Source organism: Bufo gargarizans, chromosome 6 (genome assembly GCF_014858855.1).
Source record: "Bufo gargarizans isolate SCDJY-AF-19 chromosome 6, ASM1485885v1, whole genome shotgun sequence".
Taxonomy (NCBI): domain Eukaryota; kingdom Metazoa; phylum Chordata; class Amphibia; order Anura; family Bufonidae; genus Bufo; species Bufo gargarizans.
In genome coordinates, this window is record NC_058085.1 from 388,112,168 (window position 1) to 388,139,561 (window position 27,394).

The 27,394-nt window shown below is 46.1% G+C and overlaps 1 protein-coding gene across 1 annotated transcript in view; it reads right to left on the reverse strand.

Moving 5' to 3' along the window:
* ZMAT4 (zinc finger matrin-type 4) overlaps window positions 1–27,394 on the reverse strand; it is a 357,231-nt gene that overhangs the window by 92,221 nt on the left and 237,616 nt on the right. Inside the window, exon 5 of the mRNA XM_044299054.1 lies at window positions 23,638–23,734. Within this exon, the coding sequence (XP_044154989.1) occupies window positions 23,638–23,734 (97 nt within the window). The remainder of the gene's footprint in view (window positions 1–23,637; window positions 23,735–27,394) is intronic.

A 27,394-nucleotide genomic window follows, 5' to 3' on the forward strand; every position in this document is an offset into this window, starting at 1 on the left:
TAGGAGGGCATTTTTAGACATTTGGATCCCAGACTTCTTCTCACGCTTTCGGGCCCCTAAAATGCCAGGGCAGTATAAATACCCCACATGTGACCCAATTTTGGAAAGAAGACACCCCAAGGTATTCAATGAGGGGCATGGCGAGTTCATAGAATTTTTTTTTTTGGCACAAGTTAGTGGAAATTTATTTTTTTTGTATTTTCTCACAAAGCCTTTCCGCTAACTTGGGACAAAAATTAAAATCTTTCATGGACTCAATATGCCCCTCACGGAATACCTTGGGGTGTCTTCTTTCCGAAATGGGGTCACATGTGGGGTATTTATACTGCCCTGGCATTTTAGGGGCCCTAAAGCGTGAGAAGAAGTCTGGAATATAAATGTCTAAAAAATTTTGAGCATTTGGATTCCGTAAGGGGTATGGTGAGTTCATGTGAGATTTTATTTTTTGACACAAGTTAGTGGAATATGAGACTTTGTAAGAAAAAATAAATAAATAAAAAAAAAACAATTTCCGCTAACTTGGGCCAAAAAAATGTCTGAATGGAGCCTTACAGGGGGGGTGATCAATGACAGGGGGGTGATCACCCATATAGACTCCCTGATCACCCCCCTGTCATTGATCACCCCCCTGTCATTGATCACCCCCCTGTAAGGCTCCATTCAGACGTCCGTATGATTTTTACGGATACATGGATCGGATCCGCAAAACACATACGGACATCTGAATGGAGCCTTACAGGGGGGTGATCAATGACAGGGGGGTGATCAATGACAGGGGGGTGATCAGGGTGTCTATATGGGTGATCACCCCCCTGTAAGGCTCCATTCAGGCGTCTGTATGCGTTTTGCGGATCCGATCCATGTATCCGTGGATCCGTAAAAATCATACGGACGTCTGAATGGAGCCTTACAGGGGGGTGATCAATGACGGGGGTGATCAGGGAGTCTATATGGGTGATCACCCCTCTGTCATTGATCACCCCCCTGTAAGGCTCCATTCAGACGTCCGTATGCGTTTTGCGGATCCGATCCATGTATCCGTGGATCCGTAAAAATCATACGGACGTCTGAATGGAGCCTTACAGGGGGGTGATCAATGACAGAGGGGTGTGATCAATGACAGGGGGGTGATCAGGGAGTCTATATGGGCTGATCAGGGGTTCATAAGGGGTTAATAAGTGACAGGGGGGGGGTGTAGTGTAGTGGTGTTTGGTGCTACTTTACTGAGCTACCTGTGTCCTCTGGTGGTCGATCCAAACAAAAGGGACCACCAGAGGACCAGGTAGCAGGTATATTAGACGCTGTTATCAAAACAGCGTCTAATATACCTGTTAGGGGTTAAAAAAATCACATCTCCAGCCTGCCAGTGAACGATCGCCGCTGGCAGGCTGGAGATCCACTCGCTTACCTTCCGATCCTGTGAACGCGCGCGCCTGTGTGCGCGCGTTCACAGGAAATCTCGGCTATCGCGAGATGACGCACGGATGCGTCCAGGAGGAATGAATCAACCACCATCCGGACGCATCCGTGCGTTAGGCGGTCCGGAGGTGGTTAAAAAAAAAACAGGGAAATCACTATTAATAGCGGTTTGAAGGTCCCCCAAGATGTTTTTAGGTATTTTTACATTTCGGCAGGGCTCCTACAGTCCCCCGCTGGTTGTTTACCTCTCTGTTTATGTGTGCGGTAACTTCCTGCCTCACTGCTTTCTGGGTCCCAGCGCAGCAGCGCGTTGTTTCAAGTGTGTGTCGGCTCCTCCATGCAGCCGCTCCCCTAATTCATATACCGCCTCCTGCCGCAACTATTCCTCCCCCTTAGTCATGCCCCTAAACGCCTCCTGCCTTGCTAAGAATGCGCCCTGCCCAGTGACGTCCCCGGACCAGAGGGGCGTAGCTTAGCGCGGTGTGTTGCTGCCTAGTTACCGCCCCTCCATGCGCTCAGAATAATTACTGAGGCTGACGGTGACGTCACCGGGCTCCTCGGAAGAAGAGGCTTCGCTATGCAGAAAGGGACCCGGTACGTCACTGATTGTGATAGAAACTGCACTTCCGGCTGAAAATTTGTGAAGTGAAAAAGGGCCATCAGAAATGTCTGGTAAGGGAAGGACAGGCATGAATGTAATATTTAGCGGACTATTGTACACATACACCAATGTCCCCAATCCCGGACAACCGCTTTAAGCTTTAGGGTTCTATTACACATGAAAATAATTGTTCAGATTCACACTAACATAGCGTTTGTATGAACACTCGTTAGTAATGATCTGGCAATGTAATACTGCTGCCGATTACCCGATGAATGAGCAAACGCTCGTTCATTGGGTAATCAGAATCTTTTAGCAGGGTTAAAAATCCATGTTTCCCGGCAGCAGATCGTGTCTTGTAATCTCCAGTATGGAGACAAACTAGGGCATTAGGGATCGCTTCTCCTCATACTGAGAAGATCGTGGCATGTAAAAGTAGCGGTCTCCTCCTCTAGCGATCAGGTGATTGTCGGGAAGGAGCGCTTCCCTCCCGACAATTGCCAGCTTTATCTGCAGGTGTAATAGGACCCATATTCTTATCAGTGTGATAAGAGTTTAGCTATAATGAATGATTATTAGATCAGGAGATCGCAGATAAAACTTCACATGAGCAGTCAGCTGACAGGACTTAGGAGAGACAGTCTGCAAATAGACAGATTTTAAACCGAATGTATCTCAAAAATTGCTGAAAATTTTAAAAAACAAGGCGAACTGAAAAAAATATTTTTAGCCCAAAATGAGTAAAATGCAATCATTAAAAAAAGAAAGGTGTGTAGACAACCATTGCTGTTGCATCAATGAAAAAAAATATAAAATTAAGCAACTTTGCAAACAGCCAATGGGGTAAAATTACTAATAGTGTCACCCTTTGCACTGTCACAGTCTTAGACCTCATGCACACGACAGTTGTTTTTCTCGGTCCGCAAAAAGGGGTTCCGTTGTTCCGTGATCCGTGTCCGTTTTTTCTTGCGTGTGTCTTCCTTTATTTTTGGAGGATCTCCAGACATGAAGGAAAGTCAAATTTGCCATGCAAATGATAGGAAAAAAACGGACGCGGATGACAATCTTGTGTGCCTCCGTGTTTTTTCACGGTTCCATTGACTTGAATGGGTCCGTGAACCCGTGAAAAAAATAGGACAGGTTATATTTTTTTGACGGACTGAAACCACGGATCACGGACGCGGATGACAAACGGTGCATTAGCCGAGTTTTCAACGGACCCATTGAAAGTCAATGGGTCCGCAGAAAATCACGAAAAACGGAACAACGAACACGGAATGAAACAACGGTCGTGTGCATGAGGCCTTACACAAATTTACCATTCTGGCACATGGACCTTTATCAATTTGGAGTATCACAAATCCTGTGCCAGATTTACACTGGAATTCTGTCCATACGTCCAAATTTTCTGTGTTCTCCAAAAAGCCCATCCGTGCGCCAAAAAATGTGTCCGGATGCCCCAAAAAAACCTGTCTACTTTAAAGGGACACTGACAGGGCCAATAAGCATATTGAGGTATATATATGGCAGTACAGGTCTTATAATGGGTATTACAATCATATAAGTATCCCCCCTGTCCACATTATACATACAGTAAACTTAAGTTTTATAACCTGCTCCAACGGTCTTCAATCTGCCCAAGGGGCGGTGTTTCACCTCTCTTGCGCCCAGCCAGCCTCCCCAACTGCCGATTTGAAGCGCCGCCCAGCTCATGAATATTCAGTTTGCTGGGCGGCTTCTGTGGTCCCCGCTCTGAAGCGCTGCGCTGAACAGTGCCCTGCGCATGCGCCGGATCTTGTGAAGTCCAGGACAGTAAGCGCCGCCCAGCTCATCAATATTCACTTCGCTGGGCGGTGCTTACTGTCCCCGACTTCACAAGATCCGGCGCATGCGCAGGGCACTGTTCAGCGCAGCGCTTCAGAGCGGGGACCGCAGAAGCCGCCCAGCAAACTGAATATTCATGAGCTGGGCGGCGCTTCAAAGCGGCAGTTGGGGGAGGCTGGCTGGGCGCAAGAGAGGTGAAACGCCGCCCCTTGGGCAGATTGAAGACCGTTGGAGCAGGTTATAAAACTTAAGTTTACTGTATGTATAATGTGGGGGGGGGGGGATACTTATATGATTGTAATACCCATTATAAGACCTGTACTGCCATATATATACCTCAATATGCTTATTGGCCCTGTCAGTGTCCCTTTAAGTTTACATCACCTCTAAGTTAGTGTCAATTTACTCCAAAAATGCACCAAAATCTTGGGGTGCAGAGGTGCATAGAGCCCAGGCCCCTTACCACAACGCCACACCCTTTCTTGTGGAGCCGTGCCTGCTTGTCAGAAGAGGCGTACAAAGTTTAGAAAAGTGTGTAAAGCAGTTGGTAAATGTGATGCAAAACATGTACGCCAGTTTTTGGGTGGAAAATGTGCAAAAAAAATAAAAAATGCCGCATTTTAATAGTAAATTTGCCCCAATGTGTCTCCATGGCTACAGACTACAAACAAACCCTGTGTAGTCTTATGCAGTCATGAGTTGCTCCTTCCATCTCCTCCCCTTCAGTTAAGCAGAGTGGCTAGAGGAAGGATGTAACGGCAGGATCAGACTACGCAGCGTTTGTTGTCTGTTACCATGGAGACACTAAGTCTGCATAGCAGCTGTAGACACTAAACAGATTGTTGATAAAGACTATTTGCAAATGCATTGGTGCAATAAAAAATGATTGCAAAAGAGTACACACCTTTTGATACTATATAGCATTGTAGAGAACAAAGAGAAAATGGAGCTCAAAACGCCAGAAATAGAAATAATTATAAATATTTATTTATGTCGTAAAAAGAACACATCAAGGTTACATATAACAGAATGCAATGATACAGGGACAAGAAGAAAACAGGGAAAAAATGGCTAACAGCGCCACCCTGGATGGGAGGCTCTGGTCATGAATCTAGAAAAAGACACAATCAGTGGAATTGGTACATAATATGTTGGTACATAGTGATGGCATAATAGCGCCGCAGATGTCAATAATTGCAATAATGAGGGTGAGTCCACAGGTATAGATAGAAGAAATGGGTCAAAATAAAAAAAAACATACCCCAAAGGGCAAAAAGCATCCAGTTTATGGGTCAATGCCTGACGGCACAATAGAAATCCATATAGGACAAACCGGAATGCACATGATAAGGAGGGACTCACCGCAATAATGGACCAAGAGAGAACCAGCCAGGATGGCGCCACCCCAACGCGCGTTTCGGCGTACCTTCGTCAGGGGGTAGCGCCATACTGAGGATCAAACATTTTAAAAACATGGTAAACCAATCACACGCCAGCATTTGCTCGTCCCCAGGTGCGCTGTCTCAGGCGCGCGATCCCTCCGGGCAAGCCACATCCGGACACCCCGAGCCCGGCGTCAGATCAATGACACGCCCCCCACGTGACAAAGCACATGATCGGGCGTGAATGATGTGTAGACGCACAGGCCTGGGGCGCCGGAGGTGGCCCCAGATGACGCGCGCACGCATCACACTAGGGGAGGGGCTACAGACACCCGTCTGCCGCGATGAAGGCCCAAGACTAAGAGCGCTCCTGCGCACAAGACCAGAGGACAGAAAAAGACCAAAGGGAGGGGAAAGACAACAGAGAGGGAGGATACCCAGTGTTATAGGGGGGCAGCCAATGTAATGCATACTTGCATGAGTGTAATAACTCAAATACATGCGATGGTGTGCCCAATACAATAAACGGCATCCGTTGATATACACATATATGGAAAATTATAATATAATATACTTAACAGATGCAGGTACCCACTAAAACAGTATATAAAGTGCAGGTGCATATATGTGCATACTATACATAAATTGGCATATACATGTCAAAACATTATTGCCCATATCAATAAAATCCTATATATATATAATGTACACCAAAGATTTAGTAAGTCTTGAATATTCAGACAATGATGTCACAATAAAACATAAACATGTATAAAGAAATATATATAATTATAGAAATAGACCACATAATAAATTCATAATATAGGAAAAAGAAGGAAGAGGTGAGACCTGGTGAATGTGATAAAGGTAATAAAAATTACGCGCGAAGAGGATCATGCCCTGATCCATATAGGAGTGGAGACTGGTGAACAAAGGGAGTTAGTTAAGAGGTTTACAAGGAAGAGAACCTATATATATTTATGTAAAGTGCTAAGTGCAATATAGTAAAGATGGTGAGGGTGTGAGGAACACCCGGTGAAGAACAGCCTGAAAAGGCATGTATCCGAAAGGTGTGACAGGACATGAGTGCAGAAAAGTGGGGTAAGAAAGAAAAAATGAAGAAAAGTGGAGGGGGAAGTCTTGATGCGTCAAGATGTTAGTATAGCTTCAATTATAGATATTTATAGCTTCAAACATATATTAGGAATATTCCCAGCCCAATACAGAGGACCATTGGAAAACCCAAACGATCAAGCATCAGACTGCTAAGAGAGTATAATGTAGATGGCTGGTGCAAGTATAACTGTGTATTCTTATGGATCCATGATGTATTACAGATGTTCCAAATTCATTGGGACTGGACTGGCCAAAGAAGAGATCAAAGAATGGAGCAAACATCGGCATCAGCAGAAGCGGTGTCCTAAAGAAGACTCAAAAAATGCTGGGAAGAAGGGAACATATGAAAGATAAATTAATGACATATGTTCATAAAAATAACATACTAACTGTTAAAAGAAAATGGAATCCACAGTTGTGGACCCAGCGACTACAGAAAAGCGGAGAATCCCAGATTTTCATTAAGTCCCCTGGGGCGTAACGTCCCCAGGGTCCAGATCCAGCGGCTCTCCCGTTGGGCCAGCCGTTTGGATGTATTACCAGCGCGCAGGTCTACTTGAATGCAATCAATGCCTCTCACTTTGAGGAGTCTAGGATTGCAGGAATGATGTAATTTAAAGTGTCTTGCTATTGGTTTAGAGATCTCAATCTCCTCCATTTCCTGTGCCTTCAGAATGTCCCTCACGTGTTCCCTCACGCGGACCCGCAATTCCCGCGTGGTCAGCCCCACATAGATCATAGGACATGGGCACCGGGCATAGTACACCACCTGAGTGCTGGAACACGTGAGGGAATGCTTAATTCTGAAGGTACTCGTACCAGAAGAGTTCGCAAAATCCAAGGCCCGTTCCATGTTTGGGCACGCAGCACATCTCCCGCAAGATCTAAACCCAATCTTGGGGCCGCCCTGTCCGGCAAAAAGTTGAGAGGGGATTGGCTGTAAATAGCCCCTCACCAAATTATCGCGCAGGGTATTAGCCCTGCGTGCCGTGACAAGTGGTCGTGGCGGTAATATTTTCTCCAAAATTGGGTCTGTGCGTAGAATGGGCCAATGTGTGGCCAGACAGGACCTCATATCATCCCAATGAGAGTGGTAGGTGCTGACAAACCGTATATTCCCATCCGGTATTCTTTCTTTTTTGGTCAGTAACAATTGGGGCTGGCTTAGTTTTTTTGCCCGTCGGTAGGCCTTTTTGATAGATCGATGGCTATATCCTCTCCTGAGAAAACGATCCTTGAGGTCTCTCGCCTGTCTCTCAAATGTTTCGTCATCAGAGCATATTCTGCGAACACGCAGGAACTGGCCTACCGGGATCGCCGAGATAGTACTTTTGGGGTGAAGAGAGGTTGCATGGAGATATGTATTTGCGGCCGTCTCCTTTCGGAAGACATCCGTCCTGAGTTGACCACCACAACCCCTGAACACTGATACATCAAGGAAATCCACCCTTTCTTTATGATGTATGTATGTTAACCTGATGTTTTTGGAATTGGTGTTCAGGAGTTTGAAAAAATCCTCAAGTTGTACCTCGGTTCCCTGCCAGATCAAGAAGACGTCGTCTATGTACCGCGCCCATAAAATGGCGCGGTCCATAGCGACGTGTCTATCTGACAGGAACAGGTCCCTCTCCCACAGCCCCAGGAACAGGTTGGCATACGCGGGCGCGCATGCTGCCCCCATAGCTGTCCCCTGGAGCTGCAGGAAAAAGGACCCGTTGAACGAGAAAAAATTCCTCGTGAGTACAAACTTGAGGAGTTGGAGTAGGAACGATGTAAAGTCTCTCGGTAGGCTGCTGGTAGAGAGAAAAAACTCCACTGCCAGCAGACCATCTGTATGTTGAATACTCGTGTAGAGAGACTCTACATCGCATGTGACCATTATATGGTCCTCATCCAAAGTGATCCCCTGTATCCTCTGTAGGAAGTCGGAGGTATCTCTGATGTAGGATGGCAAAGTTTCTACGATTGGTTTAAGATGGTGATCCAACAGTCTACAAATATTCTCCACCATACTATTACAGCCAGATATAATAGGCCTACCTGGGGGTACTGAGGCGTTCTTGTGTACCTTCGGTAAAAGGTACAGGGTTGGGATGGATGGATCCTGGATGATAAGAGTTTCGTACATTTGTTTTGAAATGATGTTCTTCTCAAGGCCTTTATCCAAAATTCTCATTAACTCACTTCTATAGGAAATAGAGGGGTTAAAAGTAAGTTTTTTGTAACATGTTGAATTATTAAGTTGGCGGTACGCCTCCGTCAAATACATGTTACGTGGCCAAACTACCACGTTCCCTCCCTTGTCAGCTGGTTTGAAAATTACATCGTCAACACTCTTGAGTTTATTGAGGCTCCGGCGTTGGTCCCTGTCAAGATTGTCATGTCGTATTGACATCGGGATTGAGGCAAAATCCCTACTGACCATCTTGACAAAGAGATCAATTGCCGGGCACAGTGACAAGGGAGGGAACTTCGCAGACTTCTTCCTGATAGTAGGTGGAATGACACTAGCAGCATTCTCGGTGGATCCGATTTGTTCCAATAATAGGTCCTCCAACACACGGAGAGCCTGTTGTTCTTCTTCAGTATCCAGACCCCCAATGGAATCTGACCTCACATGCCACCGCTTCATCATCAGGGACCTCCCAAAAAGGTGCAGGTCCTTGATGGCAGTAAACTGATCAAAGCTACAACTGGGTACATAAGAGAGACCTTTCTCCAGAAGAGAGATGTCTATCTTGGAGAATGTATGTTCAGATAGATTCATTACCTTAAGTTCGTTCGCAGGTCCCTTTGGCTGTGTGGTCGGCTCGGGTTGTCTTTTCCTCCCCGAACCATTCCCTCGTTGCATCCTTCTCCCATAGCGTGTCTGACGGGCCGGGTGGATGTTTTGCGGTTGAGACTCTCCGGCTGAAGACATGGAGGACACTGAGGCTGACCTGCTGCGGGATCTAGTCACATTACTGTATGGTCCCTTATTCTTCCACTTGTACACCCGATTTAGTTGTGCATCATTGGTGTCCTGGGAAAATTTCTGAATCTTCCCCTCTTGAATCTCCTTTTCCCAGACTGGGTATTTAATATCTAGTTGGTCCTGAAAACTCTTCAAGCTGGCAGCACTGCAATCTTTGGACAGACGTGACTGTAATAGGTCAATTTCGCTGTCCATTTGTTCCAGGCTTTTTTTGTTATGGCCAATTAAAAGCTCAATAAAGCCAAATGAGCACTGGTTGCAAATTTCCTCCCACTTTGAGACAAAAATGTCATCCTCTATGGGATAGGAAGGAAAGACTTGTATTCTAAGACCTCGGGGAATGAGGCCCCTCTGGAGGTACTTTTCCAGAAAGGCCTTATTCCACCAGGTGCGCGCTCTCTTGTATAGTAGCGATTGTAGGGTATTCTGGGTCTCCCTGATCAGGCCGTCGCTGGGCCCACCCACTGCTCCTTCGTCCCTGAACACAGCATCCAATTGAGATAGCCAGGAGAGTTCTCTGGCTTTATAATCCATAGTGGTGAAGTGGGGTCACTTACTCTGTGAAACAAAACACAGAAATTAATGAAAACAGAAAAAAAGGGGGGTGACCCTAGGGGCGTCCAAATGGGGACAGAAAAGTCCAGGGGGGCCAGTGCTCCCCCAATATACCCGAAATGACACCCCTAATAAGAGTAACTCGGCTAAAGCTCCCGAGCATAAATGAGAACAAAGAGAAAATGGAGCTCAAAACGCCAGAAATAGAAATAATTATAAATATTTATTTATGTCGTAAAAAGAACACATCAAGGTTACATATAACAGAATGCAATGATACAGGGACAAGAAGAAAACAGGGAAAAAATGGCTAACAGCGCCACCCTGGATGGGAGGCTCTGGTCATGAATGTAGAAAAAGACACAATCAGCGGAATAGGTACATAATATGTTGGTACATAGTGATGGCATAATAGCGCCGCAGATGTCAATAATTGCAATAATGAGGGTGAGTCCACAGGTATAGATAGAAGAAATGGGTCAAAATAACCCATTTATTTTGACCCATTTCTTCTATCTATACCTGTGGACTCACCCTCATTATTGCAATTATTGACATCTGCGGCGCTATTATGCCATCACTATGTACCAACATATTATGTACCTATTCCGCTGATTGTGTCTTTTTCTACATTCATGACCAGAGCCTCCCATCCAGGGTGGCGCTGTTAGCCATTTTTTCCCTGTTTTCTTCTTGTCCCTGTATCATTGCATTCTGTTATATGTAACCTTGATGTGTTCTTTTTACGACATAAATAAATATTTATAATTATTTCTATTTCTGGCGTTTTGAGCTCCATTTTCTCTTTGTTCTCATTTATGCTCGGGAGCTTTAGCCGAGTTACTCTTATTAGGGGTGTCATTTCGGGTATATTGGGGGAGCACTGGCCCCCCTGGACTTTTCTGTCCCCATTTGGACGCCCCTAGGGTCACCCCCCTTTTTTTCTGTTTTCATTAATTTCTGTGTTTTGTTTCACAGAGTAAGTGACCCCACTTCACCACTATGGATTATAAAGCCAGAGAACTCTCCTGGCTATCTCAATTGGATGCTGTGTTCAGGGACGAAGGAGCAGTGGGTGGGCCCAGCGACGGCCTGATCAGGGAGACCCAGAATACCCTACAATCGCTACTATACAAGAGAGCGCGCACCTGGTGGAATAAGGCCTTTCTGGAAAAGTACCTCCAGAGGGGCCTCATTCCCCGAGGTCTTAGAATACAAGTCTTTCCTTCCTATCCCATAGAGGATGACATTTTTGTCTCAAAGTGGGAGGAAATTTGCAACCAGTGCTCATTTGGCTTTATTGAGCTTTTAATTGGCCATAACAAAAAAAGCCTGGAACAAATGGACAGCGAAATTGACCTATTACAGTCACGTCTGTCCAAAGATTGCAGTGCTGCCAGCTTGAAGAGTTTTCAGGACCAACTAGATATTAAATACCCAGTCTGGGAAAAGGAGATTCAAGAGGGGAAGATTCAGAAATTTTCCCGGGACACCAATGATGCACAACTAAATCGGGTGTACAAGTGGAAGAATAAGGGACCATACAGTAATGTGACTAGATCCCGCAGCAGGTCAGCCTCAGTGTCCTCCATGTCTTCAGCCGGAGAGTCTCAACCGCAAAACATCCACCCGGCCCGTCAGACACGCTATGGGAGAAGGATGCAACGAGGGAATGGTTCGGGGAGGAAAAGACAACCCGAGCCGACCACACAGCCAAAGGGACCTGCGAACGAACTTAAGGTAATGAATCTATCTGAACATACATTCTCCAAGATAGACATCTCTCTTCTGGAGAAAGGTCTCTCTTATGTACCCAGTTGTAGCTTTGATCAGTTTACTGCCATCAAGGACCTGCACCTTTTTGGGAGGTCCCTGATGATGAAGCGGTGGCATGTGAGGTCAGATTCCATTGGGGGTCTGGATACTGAAGAAGAACAACAGGCTCTCCGTGTGTTGGAGGACCTATTATTGGAACAAATCGGATCCACCGAGAATGCTGCTAGTGTCATTCCACCTACTATCAGGAAGAAGTCTGCGAAGTTCCCTCCCTTGTCACTGTGCCCGGCAATTGATCTCTTTGTCAAGATGGTCAGTAGGGATTTTGCCTCAATCCCGATGTCAATACGACATGACAATCTTGACAGGGACCAACGCCGGAGCCTCAATAAACTCAAGAGTGTTGACGATGTAATTTTCAAACCAGCTGACAAGGGAGGGAACGTGGTAGTTTGGCCACGTAACATGTATTTGACGGAGGCGTACCGCCAACTTAATAATTCAACATGTTACAAAAAACTTACTTTTAACCCCTCTATTTCCTATAGAAGTGAGTTAATGAGAATTTTGGATAAAGGCCTTGAGAAGAACATCATTTCAAAACAAATGTACGAAACTCTTATCATCCAGGATCCATCCATCCCAACCCTGTACCTTTTACCGAAGGTACACAAGAACGCCTCAGTACCCCCAGGTAGGCCTATTATATCTGGCTGTAATAGTATGGTGGAGAATATTTGTAGACTGTTGGATCACCATCTTAAACCAATCGTAGAAACTTTGCCATCCTACATCAGAGATACCTCCGACTTCCTACAGAGGATACAGGGGATCACTTTGGATGAGGACCATATAATGGTCACATGCGATGTAGAGTCTCTCTACACGAGTATTCAACATACAGATGGTCTGCTGGCAGTGGAGTTTTTTCTCTCTACCAGCAGCCTACCGAGAGACTTTACATCGTTCCTACTCCAACTCCTCAAGTTTGTACTCACGAGGAATTTTTTCTCGTTCAACGGGTCCTTTTTCCTGCAGCTCCAGGGGACAGCTATGGGGGCAGCATGCGCGCCCGCGTATGCCAACCTGTTCCTGGGGCTGTGGGAGAGGGACCTGTTCCTGTCAGATAGACACGTCGCTATGGACCGCGCCATTTTATGGGCGCGGTACATAGACGACGTCTTCTTGATCTGGCAGGGAACCGAGGTACAACTTGAGGATTTTTTCAAACTCCTGAACACCAATTCCAAAAACATCAGGTTAACATACATACATCATAAAGAAAGGGTGGATTTCCTTGATGTATCAGTGTTCAGGGGTTGTGGTGGTCAACTCAGGACGGATGTCTTCCGAAAGGAGACGGCCGCAAATACATATCTCCATGCAACCTCTCTTCACCCCAAAAGTACTATCTCGGCGATCCCGGTAGGCCAGTTCCTGCGTGTTCGCAGAATATGCTCTGATGACGAAACATTTGAGAGACAGGCGAGAGACCTCAAGGATCGTTTTCTCAGGAGAGGATATAGCCATCGATCTATCAAAAAGGCCTACCGACGGGCAAAAAAACTAAGCCAGCCCCAATTGTTACTGACCAAAAAAGAAAGAATACCGGATGGGAATATACGGTTTGTCAGCACCTACCACTCTCATTGGGATGATATGAGGTCCTGTCTGGCCACACATTGGCCCATTCTACGCACAGACCCAATTTTGGAGAAAATATTACCGCCACGACCACTTGTCACGGCACGCAGGGCTAATACCCTGCGCGATAATTTGGTGAGGGGCTATTTACAGCCAATCCCCTCTCAACTTTTTGCCGGACAGGGCGGCCCCAAGATTGGGTTTAGATCTTGCGGGAGATGTGCTGCGTGCCCAAACATGGAACGGGCTTTGGATTTTGCGAACTCTTCTGGTACGAGTACCTTCAGAATTAAGCATTCCCTCACGTGTTCCAGCACTCAGGTGGTGTACTATGCCCGGTGCCCATGTCCTATGATCTATGTGGGGCTGACCACGCGGGAATTGCGGGTCCGCGTGAGGGAACACGTGAGGGACATTCTGAAGGCACAGGAAATGGAGGAGATTGAGATCTCTAAACCAATAGCAAGACACTTTAAATTACATCATTCCTGCAATCCTAGGCTCCTCAAAGTGAGAGGCATTGATTGCATTCAAGTAGACCTGCGCGCTGGTAATACATCCAAACGGCTGGCCCAACGGGAGAGCCGCTGGATCTGGACCCTGGGGACGTTACGCCCCAGGGGACTTAATGAAAATCTGGGATTCTCCGCTTTTCTGTAGTCGCTGGGTCCACAACTGTGGATTCCATTTTCTTTTAACAGTTAGTATGTTATTTTTATGAACATATGTCATTAATTTATCTTTCATATGTTCCCTTCTTCCCAGCATTTTTTGAGTCTTCTTTAGGACACCGCTTCTGCTGATGCCGATGTTTGCTCCATTCTTTGATCTCTTCTTTGGCCAGTCCAGTCCCAATGAATTTGGAACATCTGTAATACATCATGGATCCATAAGAATACACAGTTATACTTGCACCAGCCATCTACATTATACTCTCTTAGCAGTCTGATGCTTGATCGTTTGGGTTTTCCAATGGTCCTCTGTATTGGGCTGGGAATATTCCTAATATATGTTTGAAGCTATAAATATCTATAATTGAAGCTATACTAACATCTTGACGCATCAAGACTTCCCCCTCCACTTTTCTTCATTTTTTCTTTCTTACCCCACTTTTCTGCACTCATGTCCTGTCACACCTTTCGGATACATGCCTTTTCAGGCTGTTCTTCACCGGGTGTTCCTCACACCCTCACCATCTTTACTATATTGCACTTAGCACTTTACATAAATATATATAGGTTCTCTTCCTTGTAAACCTCTTAACTAACTCCCTTTGTTCACCAGTCTCCACTCCTATATGGATCAGGGCATGATCCTCTTCGCGCGTAATTTTTATTACCTTTATCACATTCACCAGGTCTCACCTCTTCCTTCTTTTTCCTATATTATGAATTTATTATGTGGTCTATTTCTATAATTATATATATTTCTTTATACATGTTTATGTTTTATTGTGACATCATTGTCTGAATATTCAAGACTTACTAAATCTTTGGTGTACATTATATATATATAGGATTTTATTGATATGGGCAATAATGTTTTGACATGTATATGCCAATTTATGTATAGTATGCACATATATGCACCTGCACTTTATATACTGTTTTAGTGGGTACCTGCATCTGTTAAGTATATTATATTATAATTTTCCATATATGTGTATATCAACGGATGCCGTTTATTGTATTGGGCACACCATCGCATGTATTTGAGTTATTACACTCATGCAAGTATGCATTACATTGGCTGCCCCCCTATAACACTGGGTATCCTCCCTCTCTGTTGTCTTTCCCCTCCCTTTGGTCTTTTTCTGTCCTCTGGTCTTGTGCGCAGGAGCGCTCTTAGTCTTGGGCCTTCATCGCGGCAGACGGGTGTCTGTAGCCCCTCCCCTAGTGTGATGCGTGCGCGCGTCATCTGGGGCCACCTCCGGCGCCCCGGGCCTGTGCGTCTACACGTCATTCACGCCCGATCATGTGCTTTGTCACGTGGGGGGCGTGTCATTGATCTGACGCCGGGCTCGGGGTGTCCGGATGTGGCTTGCCCGGAGGGATCGCGCGCCTGAGACAGCGCACCTGGGGACGAGCAAATGCTGGCGTGTGATTGGTTTACCATGTTTTTAAAATGTTTGATCCTCAGTATGGCGCTACCCCCTGACGAAGGTACGCCGAAACGCGCGTTGGCGTGGCGCCATCCTGGCTGGTTCTCTCTTGGTCCATTATTGCGGTGAGTCCCTCCTTATTATGTGCATTCCGGTTTTTCTCACATGGACTTCTATTGTGCCATTAGGCATTGACCTTAGAAACTGGATGCTTTCTGCCCTTTGGGATATGGGTTTTTTCCATTCTGACCCATCTTTCCTATCTATACCTGTAGACTCACCCTCACTACTGTAATTATTGACATCTGCGGTGCTATTATGCCATTATTATGTACTAACATATTATGTACCTAGTCCGCTGATTGTGCCTTTTTTACATTCATGACCAGAGCCTTCCATCCAGGGTGGCGCTGTTAGCCATTTTTTCCCTGTTCTCTTCTTGTCCCTGTATCATTGCATTCTGTTATATGTAATCTTGATGAATTTTTTTACGACATAAATAAATATTTATAATTATTTCTATTTCTGGCGTCTTGAGCTCCATTTTCTCTTTGTTTCATTTATGCTCGGGAGCTTTAGCCGAGTTACTCTCATTAGGGGTGTCATTTCGGGTATATTGGGGGAGCACTGGCCCCCCTGGACTTTTCTGTCCCCATTTGGACGCCCCTAGGGTCACCCCCCTTTTTTTCTATATAGCATTGTAGTCAATGGCCACCCATGTTAAAAAAAAGATGAAGATAAAGTGCCACGTCACTTCCCTGGCATGGCTGCACCATTCTAAATCAAAATCAGGACTGTTGGCATGTGTAATGTCATCAGTCCTTTAAAATGACCTGGAAAAGTCTAGGGTAAGTGACCTCAGGGATGATCTGTTCACATTCGCCAATACTGCGCATCCAAGTAAAAGTAATTTCCTGAATGTTCTGCTCCTCATTGTGTAAGGAGTTTGGTATTTAGGAGGACATCAAGTTGTAAGGAATCCCATTATGGTTTTTATCTCTTTAAATAAAACTCTGCACGGAGACGTGTATTAGGCTTTGTGATAAACGCTTTATATGTGGATTGTGATTTGCTATAATAGCATGCAAGGCTCTGTTTCCTTTTGCAGATCCTTATGATTTCCATATTATGCTTAGGCTCGGGGTTCACATTAACGATAATGGTAAAAATCACAATCAGTCACTCGGATCGTTAATGGAAAATTTTCCCTGTACTCCAAGCGTGTATGACCGTAACATCGTGCTAGAAAAAAACAGAACGTAAAAGCACGCACAAGGCACCAAATGCAAAATCTATACAAAAACTGATACCCCATTTGATATGATAAATAAACATGATATTATTAAGAAATATATTATGAGCAAAATATCTGTGCCCACCCACCACGGCAAGGTGACCTCAATCCAGACGGGAACCAACTCTATTTAATACCTATCTCTATGGACCTTTCTCTTCAGACAGAATTCTGCTTTGAATGCTTTGCTTCGCTCAACACTATTGTTCTACGTAGACCTGTCGAGGGGCCCTTGTACAGGGCTAAGGATAGGGGTAACAATTGTCCCATGTAAAGGTGCTGTCGACTCCCCGACAAAAGTCATTCCTTAAGGAACTGGATATTTTATATCACATAAAATCATCATTTTACAGCAGCACATTCTAATCAGGGATGTGCTGCCGACAAACAATGAATGTGTATGGGGACGAACAATCGCAGTAATGATCATTAATCCCCGATGATTGCTACATGTAAATGAACTAGCTGTCAATAATTGAAAATTAACGGTTCGTTGACAATCATTGATCTGGGTATCAGCCTAGGGTAAATTTACAGGGCAGTGACTAGGATGACTGACCACTACTATGATCATTCATCTCCATACAGATTCATTGTTTGTCAACAGCACATCCATGCTTACACAGGGTGAAGGGCTGCAGTCAGATGTTTGTTTAGGTGGCACAGGAAGCAAAATTCAGCAGGTGATCGGCACCTTTACTTGGTGAGTTTATCAGTAACGGCCTTTTGTATGAATGTTCACCCCAAATAATTCTCCTAATCCTCAGTCCATATAAAAGTGCCCTTTGTGTCCTTTTCCTTATACATAGCTAATTTAAATGGGCAAGGGATTTACAAGTGTAATACCCCAGGGTGGTATTACCATTTCTTCACCCTACTACTGTCTTTAATTGCTAACAATAATGTCATCCTTGTATGTATTCCCGGTACTTCACATTGTGCATTGATAATATTGCTCTGAAACTGTTATGTTCATGTAATGTTCCTGGTTGTCCAGCAGGTGGCGGTGTGTATCTGGCAGAGAGAGAGAGATCTTTAGATAGAATAGAACTTACCATTCCATTCTCACCCTTTTGGGCAGAAGTGGACCAGTCCTGTTTCCTACCAAAGGGAGGGGTCGTGGTTCTAGTTTATTCCAGTCTAGTCTAGACAGGGGAGCTTAAAAGATGTGCCAAGATGTGGCAGTGAGGGGAAAGTTCCCCCTCCTGCACCAGAAGTCTCTCCAGAAGGAAGCAGCTCATAGAACACCCTGACTCCTTACAGATTTACAGACAGGATATTGCTAGGGGGTCGACAGCCAAAGGCATCCCACTCCAAAGGTACCAGAACAGTCCTAAAGTCCAACGACCAGACTAAAGCTAAGTTTAGCACAGCAGAGAGAGAAAGCAGAGTACTCAAGTTTGCCTTCCAATTTATGCCAAAGCCTGCTGGAACCAAGAGAAAGCCTGAATATTGTCTAGCTTCAAGTTTACTCAAGTAAAGGCATTGAACTTTAGAAAGGTCTAGACACAATTTATTCTCCATCTCCACCATTACTCATACCTTTTATTGCTTCGGAGCCTAACCCTGGGGAGCGTCTGTATCCAGCTAAGAGCACTGTGATACACAGATACTATTAAGGCCACACCACACCACTCTGCATCCTATAAACCTGGAACACGATAGGCCCTGGGGGACGACACGTTGCACAAGCAACAAGAATGGTATGACCTGCCCAATAACAGCTCAATGTCAGTCTAATGCAGACCAGACTGATCCTTGAGGAGACCAATGGGTGTCTGGTGCCTCCATAAGAAGATCATTTAGTGAAATTGAACCAGAGAATAGCTTAAAGCTCCAGGACCCAATGCAAAACTATTAGCAGGCCCACATTTATCATGCACCATTTGCTTGTGTATAAGGGACCTTCTCAGCAGGGGCGGACTGGGCCGGGGGGCAGGGAGGCAATTGCCCCCCAGGCCTCCCTAAATAAACGGCCGCTGGGCCGCCCGTCTAAAAAAAAAAAATTTTTTTTTTTATTCTTCAGGGCCGCACCGCCGATCACCACAGGCGGCGCGGCCCTGGATGTAATTGCGGCCGCTGTGTGCTGTGGGGCAGGGGAGGGAGAGGCGTGTCCCTCCCCTGTTCTTCTGATAGGCCGCAGGCACTAATGCCTGCAGCCTATCAGAGGCCGGCTCAGGAAGCGCGATGACGTCATTATCATCGCGACGCCTGAGCCGGCAGCACACGCTGCTGATGGAGGTAAGTATTTTTTTATTATTTTTTCTTCTTTGCGGAGATCTGTCACTATGGGGGGGGCGGAGATCTGTCACTATGGGGGGGAGATCTGGCAGTATGGGGTGCACTATAAGGGGAGCTGGCACTATGGGGCGCACTATAGGGGGAGCTGGCACTATGGGGGGCACTATAAGGGGAGCTGGCACTATGGGGCGCACTATAGGGGGAGCTGGCACTATGGGGGGGCCTATAGGGGGAGCTGGCACTATGGGGGGGCCTATAGGGGGAGCTGGCACTATGGGGGGGTACTATAGGGGGAGCTGGCACTATGGGGGGGTACTATAGGGGGAGCTGGCACTATGGGGGGGACTATAGGGGGAGCTGGCACTATGGGGTGCACTATAGGGGGAGCTGGCACTATGGGGGGCACTGTAGGGGGAGCTGGCACTATGGGGGGCCTATAGGGGGAGCTGGCACTATGGGGGGCCTATAGGAGGAGCTGGCACTATGGGGGGGTGTACTATAGGGGGAGCTGGCACTATGGGGGGGCCTATAGGAGGAGCTGGCACTATGGGGGGGTACTATAGGGGGAGCTGGCACTATGGGGGGGTACTATAGGGGGAGCTGGCACTATGGGGGGGACTATAGGGGGAGCTGGCACTATGGGGCGCACTATAGGGGGAGCTGGCACTATGGGGTGGTACTATAGGGGGAGCTGGCACTATGGGGGGGACTATAGGGGGAGCTGGCACTATGGGGTGCACTATAGGGGGAGCTGGCACTATGGGGGGCACTGTAGGGGGAGCTGGCACTATGGGGGGGCCTATAGGAGGAGCTGGCACTATGGGGGGGTGTACTATAGGGGGAGCTGGCACTATGGGGGGGCCTATAGGAGGAGCTGGCACTATGGGGGGTACTATAGGGGGAGCTGGCACTATGGGGGGGTACTATAGGGGGAGCTGGCACTATGGGGGGGATTATAGGGGGAGCTGGCACTATGGGGCGCACTATAGGGGGAGCTGGCACTATGGGGGGCACTGTAGGGGGAGCTGGCACTATGGGGGGCACTGTAGGGGGAGCTGGCACTATGGGGGGCACTGTAGGGGGAGCTGGCACTATGGGGGGCCTATAGGGGGAGCTAGCACTATGGGGGGAGGGCTGGCACTATTGGGGGAGCTGGCACTATGGGGGCATTTCTTACTGGCACATTATGGGGGGGCACCATGGGGGAGAGGAGCACTATGGGGGTAACTGGGGGCTCTAAAGGGGCTTTTTTTTTAATTATTGGCACATTCTGGGGGGCACTATAGGGGAGAGCAGCACTATGGGGCATCTGGTGCTACTATAGGGGCATTATTTGGGGGCACTATGGGGATGTGGGGGCTCTAAAGGGGCCTTTTGTATTGGAACATTATGGGGGGCACTATGGCATTTGGTGGCACTAAGGGGGCATTTTTTACTGGCACATTATGGAAGGCACTATAAGGGAGAGCGGCACTATGGGGGAGTGGAGCACTATTGGGGCATATGGTGGCACTAAGAAGGGGCATTTTTTTACTGGTACATTGTGGGGGAGAGGAGCACTATAGGGGCATCTGCTGGGGGCACTAAGGGGCATTTTTTTACTGGCATATTATGGGGACACTATGGGGAAGGGGGAGAGGAGCAGTATGAGGGCATTTACTGGGGCACTATATAGAGGTATTTTATACTGGCATACATTATGGGGACATTAGCTCAACTGCGGGCACTAAGCGGGGGTATTTCATGTACTGTCATATTATAGGGAGCTTTACTACTACTAGGGGCTATGAAGAACATGATTACTAGGGCACTATAGGGGCATTATTACTACTAAGTGTGCTCTGGCAGAGAATTATTTCTATTGGTGGGATTTTGGGGAGCATTGTTACTTTGGGGGCACCCTGGCATAGTATCAGCTTAGCACAATTATTTTTGGGGGACATTATCTTTATACTATTAGTGTCTGGGCGCAGTTATTTTTTAGAGCGCTGTGTGCCAATAATTGTTTAAGGGGGCACTATCTGTGTGGTAGTAGTATTTCCAGGCGGACTGTTTCTGCAGTATAGTATTGGGGGCATAGCGGGTACAGTATTGGGGGCACTATCTGTGTGGTAGTTTGTATTTCCAGGGGGACTGTTTCTGCAGTATAGTATTGGGGGTGGCAGGAAACTAATGTCTGTTTCTCAATCTCTGCAGAGAAGGGAGATGGCAGAAAAATCATCATGGCGGTCTGGTCTGAATGGAGAAGATGAGGAAAGAGAACGTCTACAACAAAGGTGACATCACTGGATGTAAGAGGTATGTGGTGCTATGTAGGAGAGGAGATGCTCCGGCTCCTCCTCCTGCCATTTGCAGAAGGAGGATTCAGAACTGGGTGAGGATGACGAAAGGGGGCAGCAGGCCACGGGCGGGTGGCAGATGGTGGGGGGAACCACAGGCCTTGAGCAGGATCAGGGTAGGGAGGAGAGCGGAGGAGCTTCCTGGCTGTAGCTTGTTATATAAGCAGGCAGTGCAGCCAGGACGGCCTCCCCTCTCCGTATGATGTGTAGAGACAGGCCGCAACTATAAAATGTCAGCTGTACAGTGTGTGTTGGGAGTGGCCTATTATATGTAGGAGGGGCTTTTAAAGATGGGCGGGGCTAAAAATGGGCCACTTGACTAGATTTGCCCCCCAGGACTAAAGCTGCCAGTCCTCCCCTGCTTCTCAGGCACTAGGTATGGGAGCAAATGCTACCTGTGCACCGCCATAGCTATGCTGTAGAACATAACGTATTCACATTCCATATCTTATGGTACAAAGGCAAGTGAATTTAGTGAATTTCTCTATAATTCGATTCGGCCGGTTCGCCCAATTTTTTAAAACAATTTGGTTCGATCCGAATTTATTTGCGGCAAATTGTGTTAAAAAATGGCTATTTCCTGGCTGCAGAGAGCCTTTATGGTGGTGCAGAACACTGTGCCTTGCAGTAACACGCATAGGGAGTCTGCTGTGGTAGTGAAATAATACTGTGAGTCAGTATGACATGCAGATGACAGGCGTCGCTCTTAGAATCACTGCACACTTCACTTATTTGGGCAGTCATGAGGCTAAAACTGACCAAATAACTCAAGTATGAACTCAGCCTTACAGGTCGATGTTAGCGCCAAGAAGAAGCGCACTCCTTTTACACCGTTGTCAGCTGATTCCACATAGATGTCTACAGAACCTGTTCTATTACACGCTTATACAAGTAGAGCCCCCCGACAGAGTGGAGAGGGTGTCAGCAGTAAGTTTGTGTTGACGTCACTGATTATTTTGCCCTTCCTCTGATCCGTCAGAACAATAACCCACAAAAAACAGATCCTGTCTGTGGAGCATCCGCCTTCACTCGGTCAGCATTTGGTCAGTAATCCGTCAGTATTGCTAATGCTAAAAACAAACAGGAGTGGATCCAAAACACTGGATGACCGAGTCAACCATTCAAGAACCGCTGGGTTGCTGGTCAAGACACGACCACTAGATGACACCGGGAGCTCAGGCCTCTCCCTCTCGCTGTGACTCCTGCTGCCACAGCCCCTGCGACCTGTGCCTGCACCAGAAACATTTAGGACTTCTCTGTCGGACATACTGTTAGATCAGATAAATAAATAAAAAACGAAATTAAAACACCCCAAAAAAGTCTGTAATTTTCTCACTTCACCACACAACGGGCAAATCCTTTTTTTGTGCCACTAATACACGCAAAAAAGGGATTTAGAACATATCACTGCACCGCTGAACGGCAAATATATTTTATTTTTCCACTAATACACAACAAAAAGGGCTGTAATTTTTGCACTTTACCACGCTAATAAGCCTTTTTTTCCCCACTAATACCAGCCAAATGCTTTAGAACATATAACTGCCCCGCACAAGGGCAAATAAGACGTATAAATATTTCCTTGTAATAAACCCTGTTAATGACTGTATCAAACAGCACTTGCATCCAAATAACAAGAACGGTTTGCTGGAATTACAGAGCTGTATAATGGCTATTTGGGTCCCCAGTCAGTGCAGCAAAGTGTAATTGGATTGTTCCTATTACCCAGTCTGTAGCCTCCCCTATTGGACCCTGTTCTACATAAATGCTGTGGAATGATTCCTCCCTATTCTTTCCCTGAACTTCTATACAGCAAAATACAAGTTTTAACGTCTTTCCTATCACTGTCCCTAGCGCCTGCTGACGTCTCTCTCTGCACTAAGCACGCTGGAAAATGGCAGAATCCAAAATGGCTGAGGCTATTTATAGGGCTGTGACATCACAGGGGCTGGCTGGCTGCATGCATGGCATTGTGGGTGATCCCTCGTTCCCAGAGCTCCTTGCTCCATGTCCTCGCACGTGCAGCAGGCATTTTAGGAAAAAATTATTTTTTTACCATGAAGCGTGAGGAAATTCAGATTTGGTGTGAATCGAATTTTTCTTGAAATTCGGATTGAATTCCACTTCGTCAACTAGTTGTTATAGACCATGGATGGCCAACCTGAGGCTCTCCAGCTGTTGCAAAACTACAACTCCCAGCATGCCCACACTGCCTACAGCTTTCAGCCTACAGCAGGGCATGGTGAGAGTTGTAGTTTTACAACAGCTGGAGAGCCGCAGGTTGGCCATCCCTGTTATAGACGATTCCTTCCCTTTCCTTTGCACCAGTTTTTGCGAAACCTCCTTTTAGATAAATGGGGTTCTCACTTACTTGTTCTGGTGCCGTGCGCCCTTCAGGTGTGCATGATACTGCTCCACTGAATTGAGGACCATGTTGCAGGTGTTACAGGTGTAGCTGCTCCGTAAAGCTGGAGAGACACAAGAAAATCGAAAAGCTAAGGTCAAAGACACAACCATCGGGCAAATAGCTCACCGTGGAGTCTGAACGGTCTACCAGGGTGACATTTTGTAATATCAAAAGTTAAAAAGTTGGATAATGCATGCAATAAAAAGTCTAAGTCTACAGTACACAGCATGAAAGAGAAGCCTCTACATAGCGGTTGGAACAAGCCTTCATAGCATGAGTCTCACTAATAGAAATCAGGACATCCAGTGACCACGTCAGTAATACTGAAACAGTGGTCACCCTGGTAGAAATTAGGTGGTTGCTAGGCAACAGAAACCATTGCAACATGCAGAGCCCATTGAAAGGACACATAACTACAAGAAGGATTTCTGCAAAGGTAACTGAACTGGAATTAGGCTTACCATAATTTATTTTAATTTTTTAATTTTTAGTGAATGTTGCCATGTGATCACAACTTCTCATCGTGATCATCTTCTAATGGAAGGAATAGTGAATGCCTAATTTCAAATTCGTCAGCAGGATTAAATCAGGGGCAATGATTGGTAGGGTTGCTCCTGCTGATTAGGAGCAAATCGGTTATGCAGATCGGTTGCTTCATTCTGGAGAAAAAGTATTTTTATGCAAATGAGCAGTTAAGGGCACTGAGGGTGCCCCCACCCTGCCTGTCTTTTTCAAATATCGTGCCCCGCTGTGCCCCCCTGCAGTTTTCCCGCTCAGTGTGTTAATACGGAGCATCGGTACAGGGAGGAGGAGACTGCCCTGTTTCTCAATGGGCGTCTCCTTCTCCCTGGCTGTGCTGTGATCCAATCACAGCGGAGAGCATCACAAGAAGGTGAGTTTTTTTTTCTCCCTTGTGAGAGAAATGAATCTAGCTGTGCAGCTGAAGAGGGGAATGGTTAGGCTGAAAAAGATATTAGGGAAGCCGAAAAAGACCTATTCCTTAACAGTCATGATTGTACAAAGAAGCACAGACTTTTTTTTTTGAAAACTCAGCTTTATATATAAATAGGTTGTAAATCATTAAAAGGTTGAAACTTATCAAAATTGATGTTGTTTTCACCTCAGTATTGGGATTTTTTGTTTACAGGCATTTTGCTCTTAACATTATCATTTATATTACAGTCTCTCGTTTTTGTAGGTTATAAATATTTAAATTCCAAGCCCAGTCTAGACACGGCCGTGCATTTAATGTGCCGATAACTGCAGAGCATGCCGAGGCACCTCGATCCACGATTCTCTGGATATTCCGAGACCAAATGTAACTAGTGCAAACAAAACAAACATTCCCAAAAAGATGTAAATATGTGATCTAATCAGCTCAATTAACATGTGGGTTATTAATGCATTTGCTCTATTATACAGGTATAGCAGAGCTAAATTAGTCAAACCGTGGGTCAGCTGCTGATGATGACTACTCACATTTCTATACTCACAGAATTATGGCTCATGCACATGAACGTATTTTCTTTCCGTGTCCGTTCCGTTTTTTATCGAGGACCGTATGCAGACTATTCATTCAACGGGTCCACAAAAAAAAACGTTAATTAGTCCATGTGCATTCTGTTTCTGTATGTCCGTATGTCCATTCCACAAAAAAATAGAACATGTCCTATTATGGTCCACATTACGGACAAGGATAGTACTGTTCTATTAGGGGCCAGATGTTCCGTTCCGCAAAATACGGAATGCACACAGACGTAATCTGTATTTTTTGTGGATCTATTTTTTGCGGACCGCAAAATACATACGGTCGTGTACGTGAGCCCTTACCTTCAGTTCTGTACAAATATAAGAAATACTGACAACCCCATGAGCTGTGGCAAATGGAAAACACCACATTTCTGCATCTATACTGTGTTATACTACTATATTTTAAAAGGGGTTGTCCAGATGAAATAATTTATTGTTTTAAAAAAAAAAGGACAGAATGGCTTTAAAAAAATAAAAAACATGCCCCGCCATTCCTGTTCTGACACTTCCTGGGTTCCCCACTGATCTATACTTTGACACAAGAAGTGTCACTACTCCTAGGCACATTTCTATGTAAAGAGGGATCAGGAAGTAGTCACCAACAGGAAGCAATGAAACAGGAGCGGCAGAGGATCGGTATGGTGATTATCTTTAATTTTAAGCCCTTCCCTGAGTTTTTTAACAAAGAAAAAAATTCTGCCCATGCAACCCCTTTAATGTTATTGCTACTGAAGGTGCTATATAGATAACTTGGTGTCAGGGGTCACCTCTGGCAATATAAGCCATTTTCACCACAAAGGAAGTGCAGAAATGAACAGAGTTGCCCATGATTAGAAGAAAGACCCTTGCGTACATTGCAAGAATAGCGCCACCCTTGCCCACAGGCTGTGTCTGATACTGCACCGATACAAGCTATTAGAAACAGTATCGCTGTCTCTAATCATAGAAAAACACATCTTTCCATCAAATGCAAGATAATAAATCCCAAATATAAGCTATCATGAGTAATTTGCCAAATTGACATTCAGGCTGGTGGAAAGTAAGGATGAGTGAACCGGGTTCAGTCCAAACTTTGCTATTTTTCGGACAGGCAGACGAATCTAAATCTTTCCGGGTTTGTTTCGGATGAATCCACTAAAATGGTGCGTAGTGCCTTTTTAGTGCACATGTTGGTGGGAAAAAAGCACTAGAGAGGAAGGAGAAGGGATTTCACTTGACCCTGAGTGGAAGTGGGAGGAGGCTTAACTTGATTGGCTCCCAGGCTGACAGACAGCCTAGATGAGCCAATCAGTGCTGCAGCAGGCAGGGAGGTGCCCTAGCAGAACAAGCAGAACGCCATTATGTGCCGGGCTGTGAATGAGGGTGGTTGTGTGTGACAGTGTCTGCCAGGAAATCGATCTTAGGGAGTCAGGGAGAGTCATAAATCAATCAAGCTTGTTGTCACGGCCTATGGTGTACGCTGTGACACTGTTGCCACACTTGCGGTTGCCCGAGGCAACGTGTTGCTGTGAGATCATGCGGTGGCAGTGTCTCGGCCTTCTGGGTGATTGCCGTGACATGGTTGCCACGCATGTTGTTGCCTGCGGCAACATGTAGCTTTCTATGCTTGCGTGTGCACTTCCCCTTTAAGTGGCTTCCTTCCTCTGCCTGGTGTTGAAAGGATTAACTCCCTTCCTAGTGTTTTGTGAACACTGGGGTTATGTGTTTGTGGCTGCTTGGGCTATTTAGTCTCTGCTGGAAGCCTGTAGCTGTGTTGTACTCCAGCCTTGGTGTGTGCTGGAGTTAAGCTCCTTGTCTGGCTTCTACCATCTGTCCAGTGAGGGCCACCCTTGTGGTCATAGATGTTCTTATGGTGTCTCACGTTTATTGCAGCTATGGGTGTCCTGGGTTCCTGTGTGGTTTGTGGTGTGTGTTGTGTCCTTTTAATGTTGGTGTGGACACCAGCACTTGTGCACAGGTTCCAGTCAGTGTGTCTGTGGCAGGTAAGTGTGTTACTGGTTTCACTTACCTGCCATCTCTTAAGCTGTATGTGTTCCCCTCTCCTAGCAGTCTGGCCTCAGATAGAGACTCCTGTTCCTCCATGACTGGGATGAACAGGTCGTCTCTCCCCTGTTCCTAAGTGAGGGATTTCCAGGGCGACTCAGGATATTAGGTATCCAGGGTATGAGCCGTCCCACCATCGGAGTCCGCT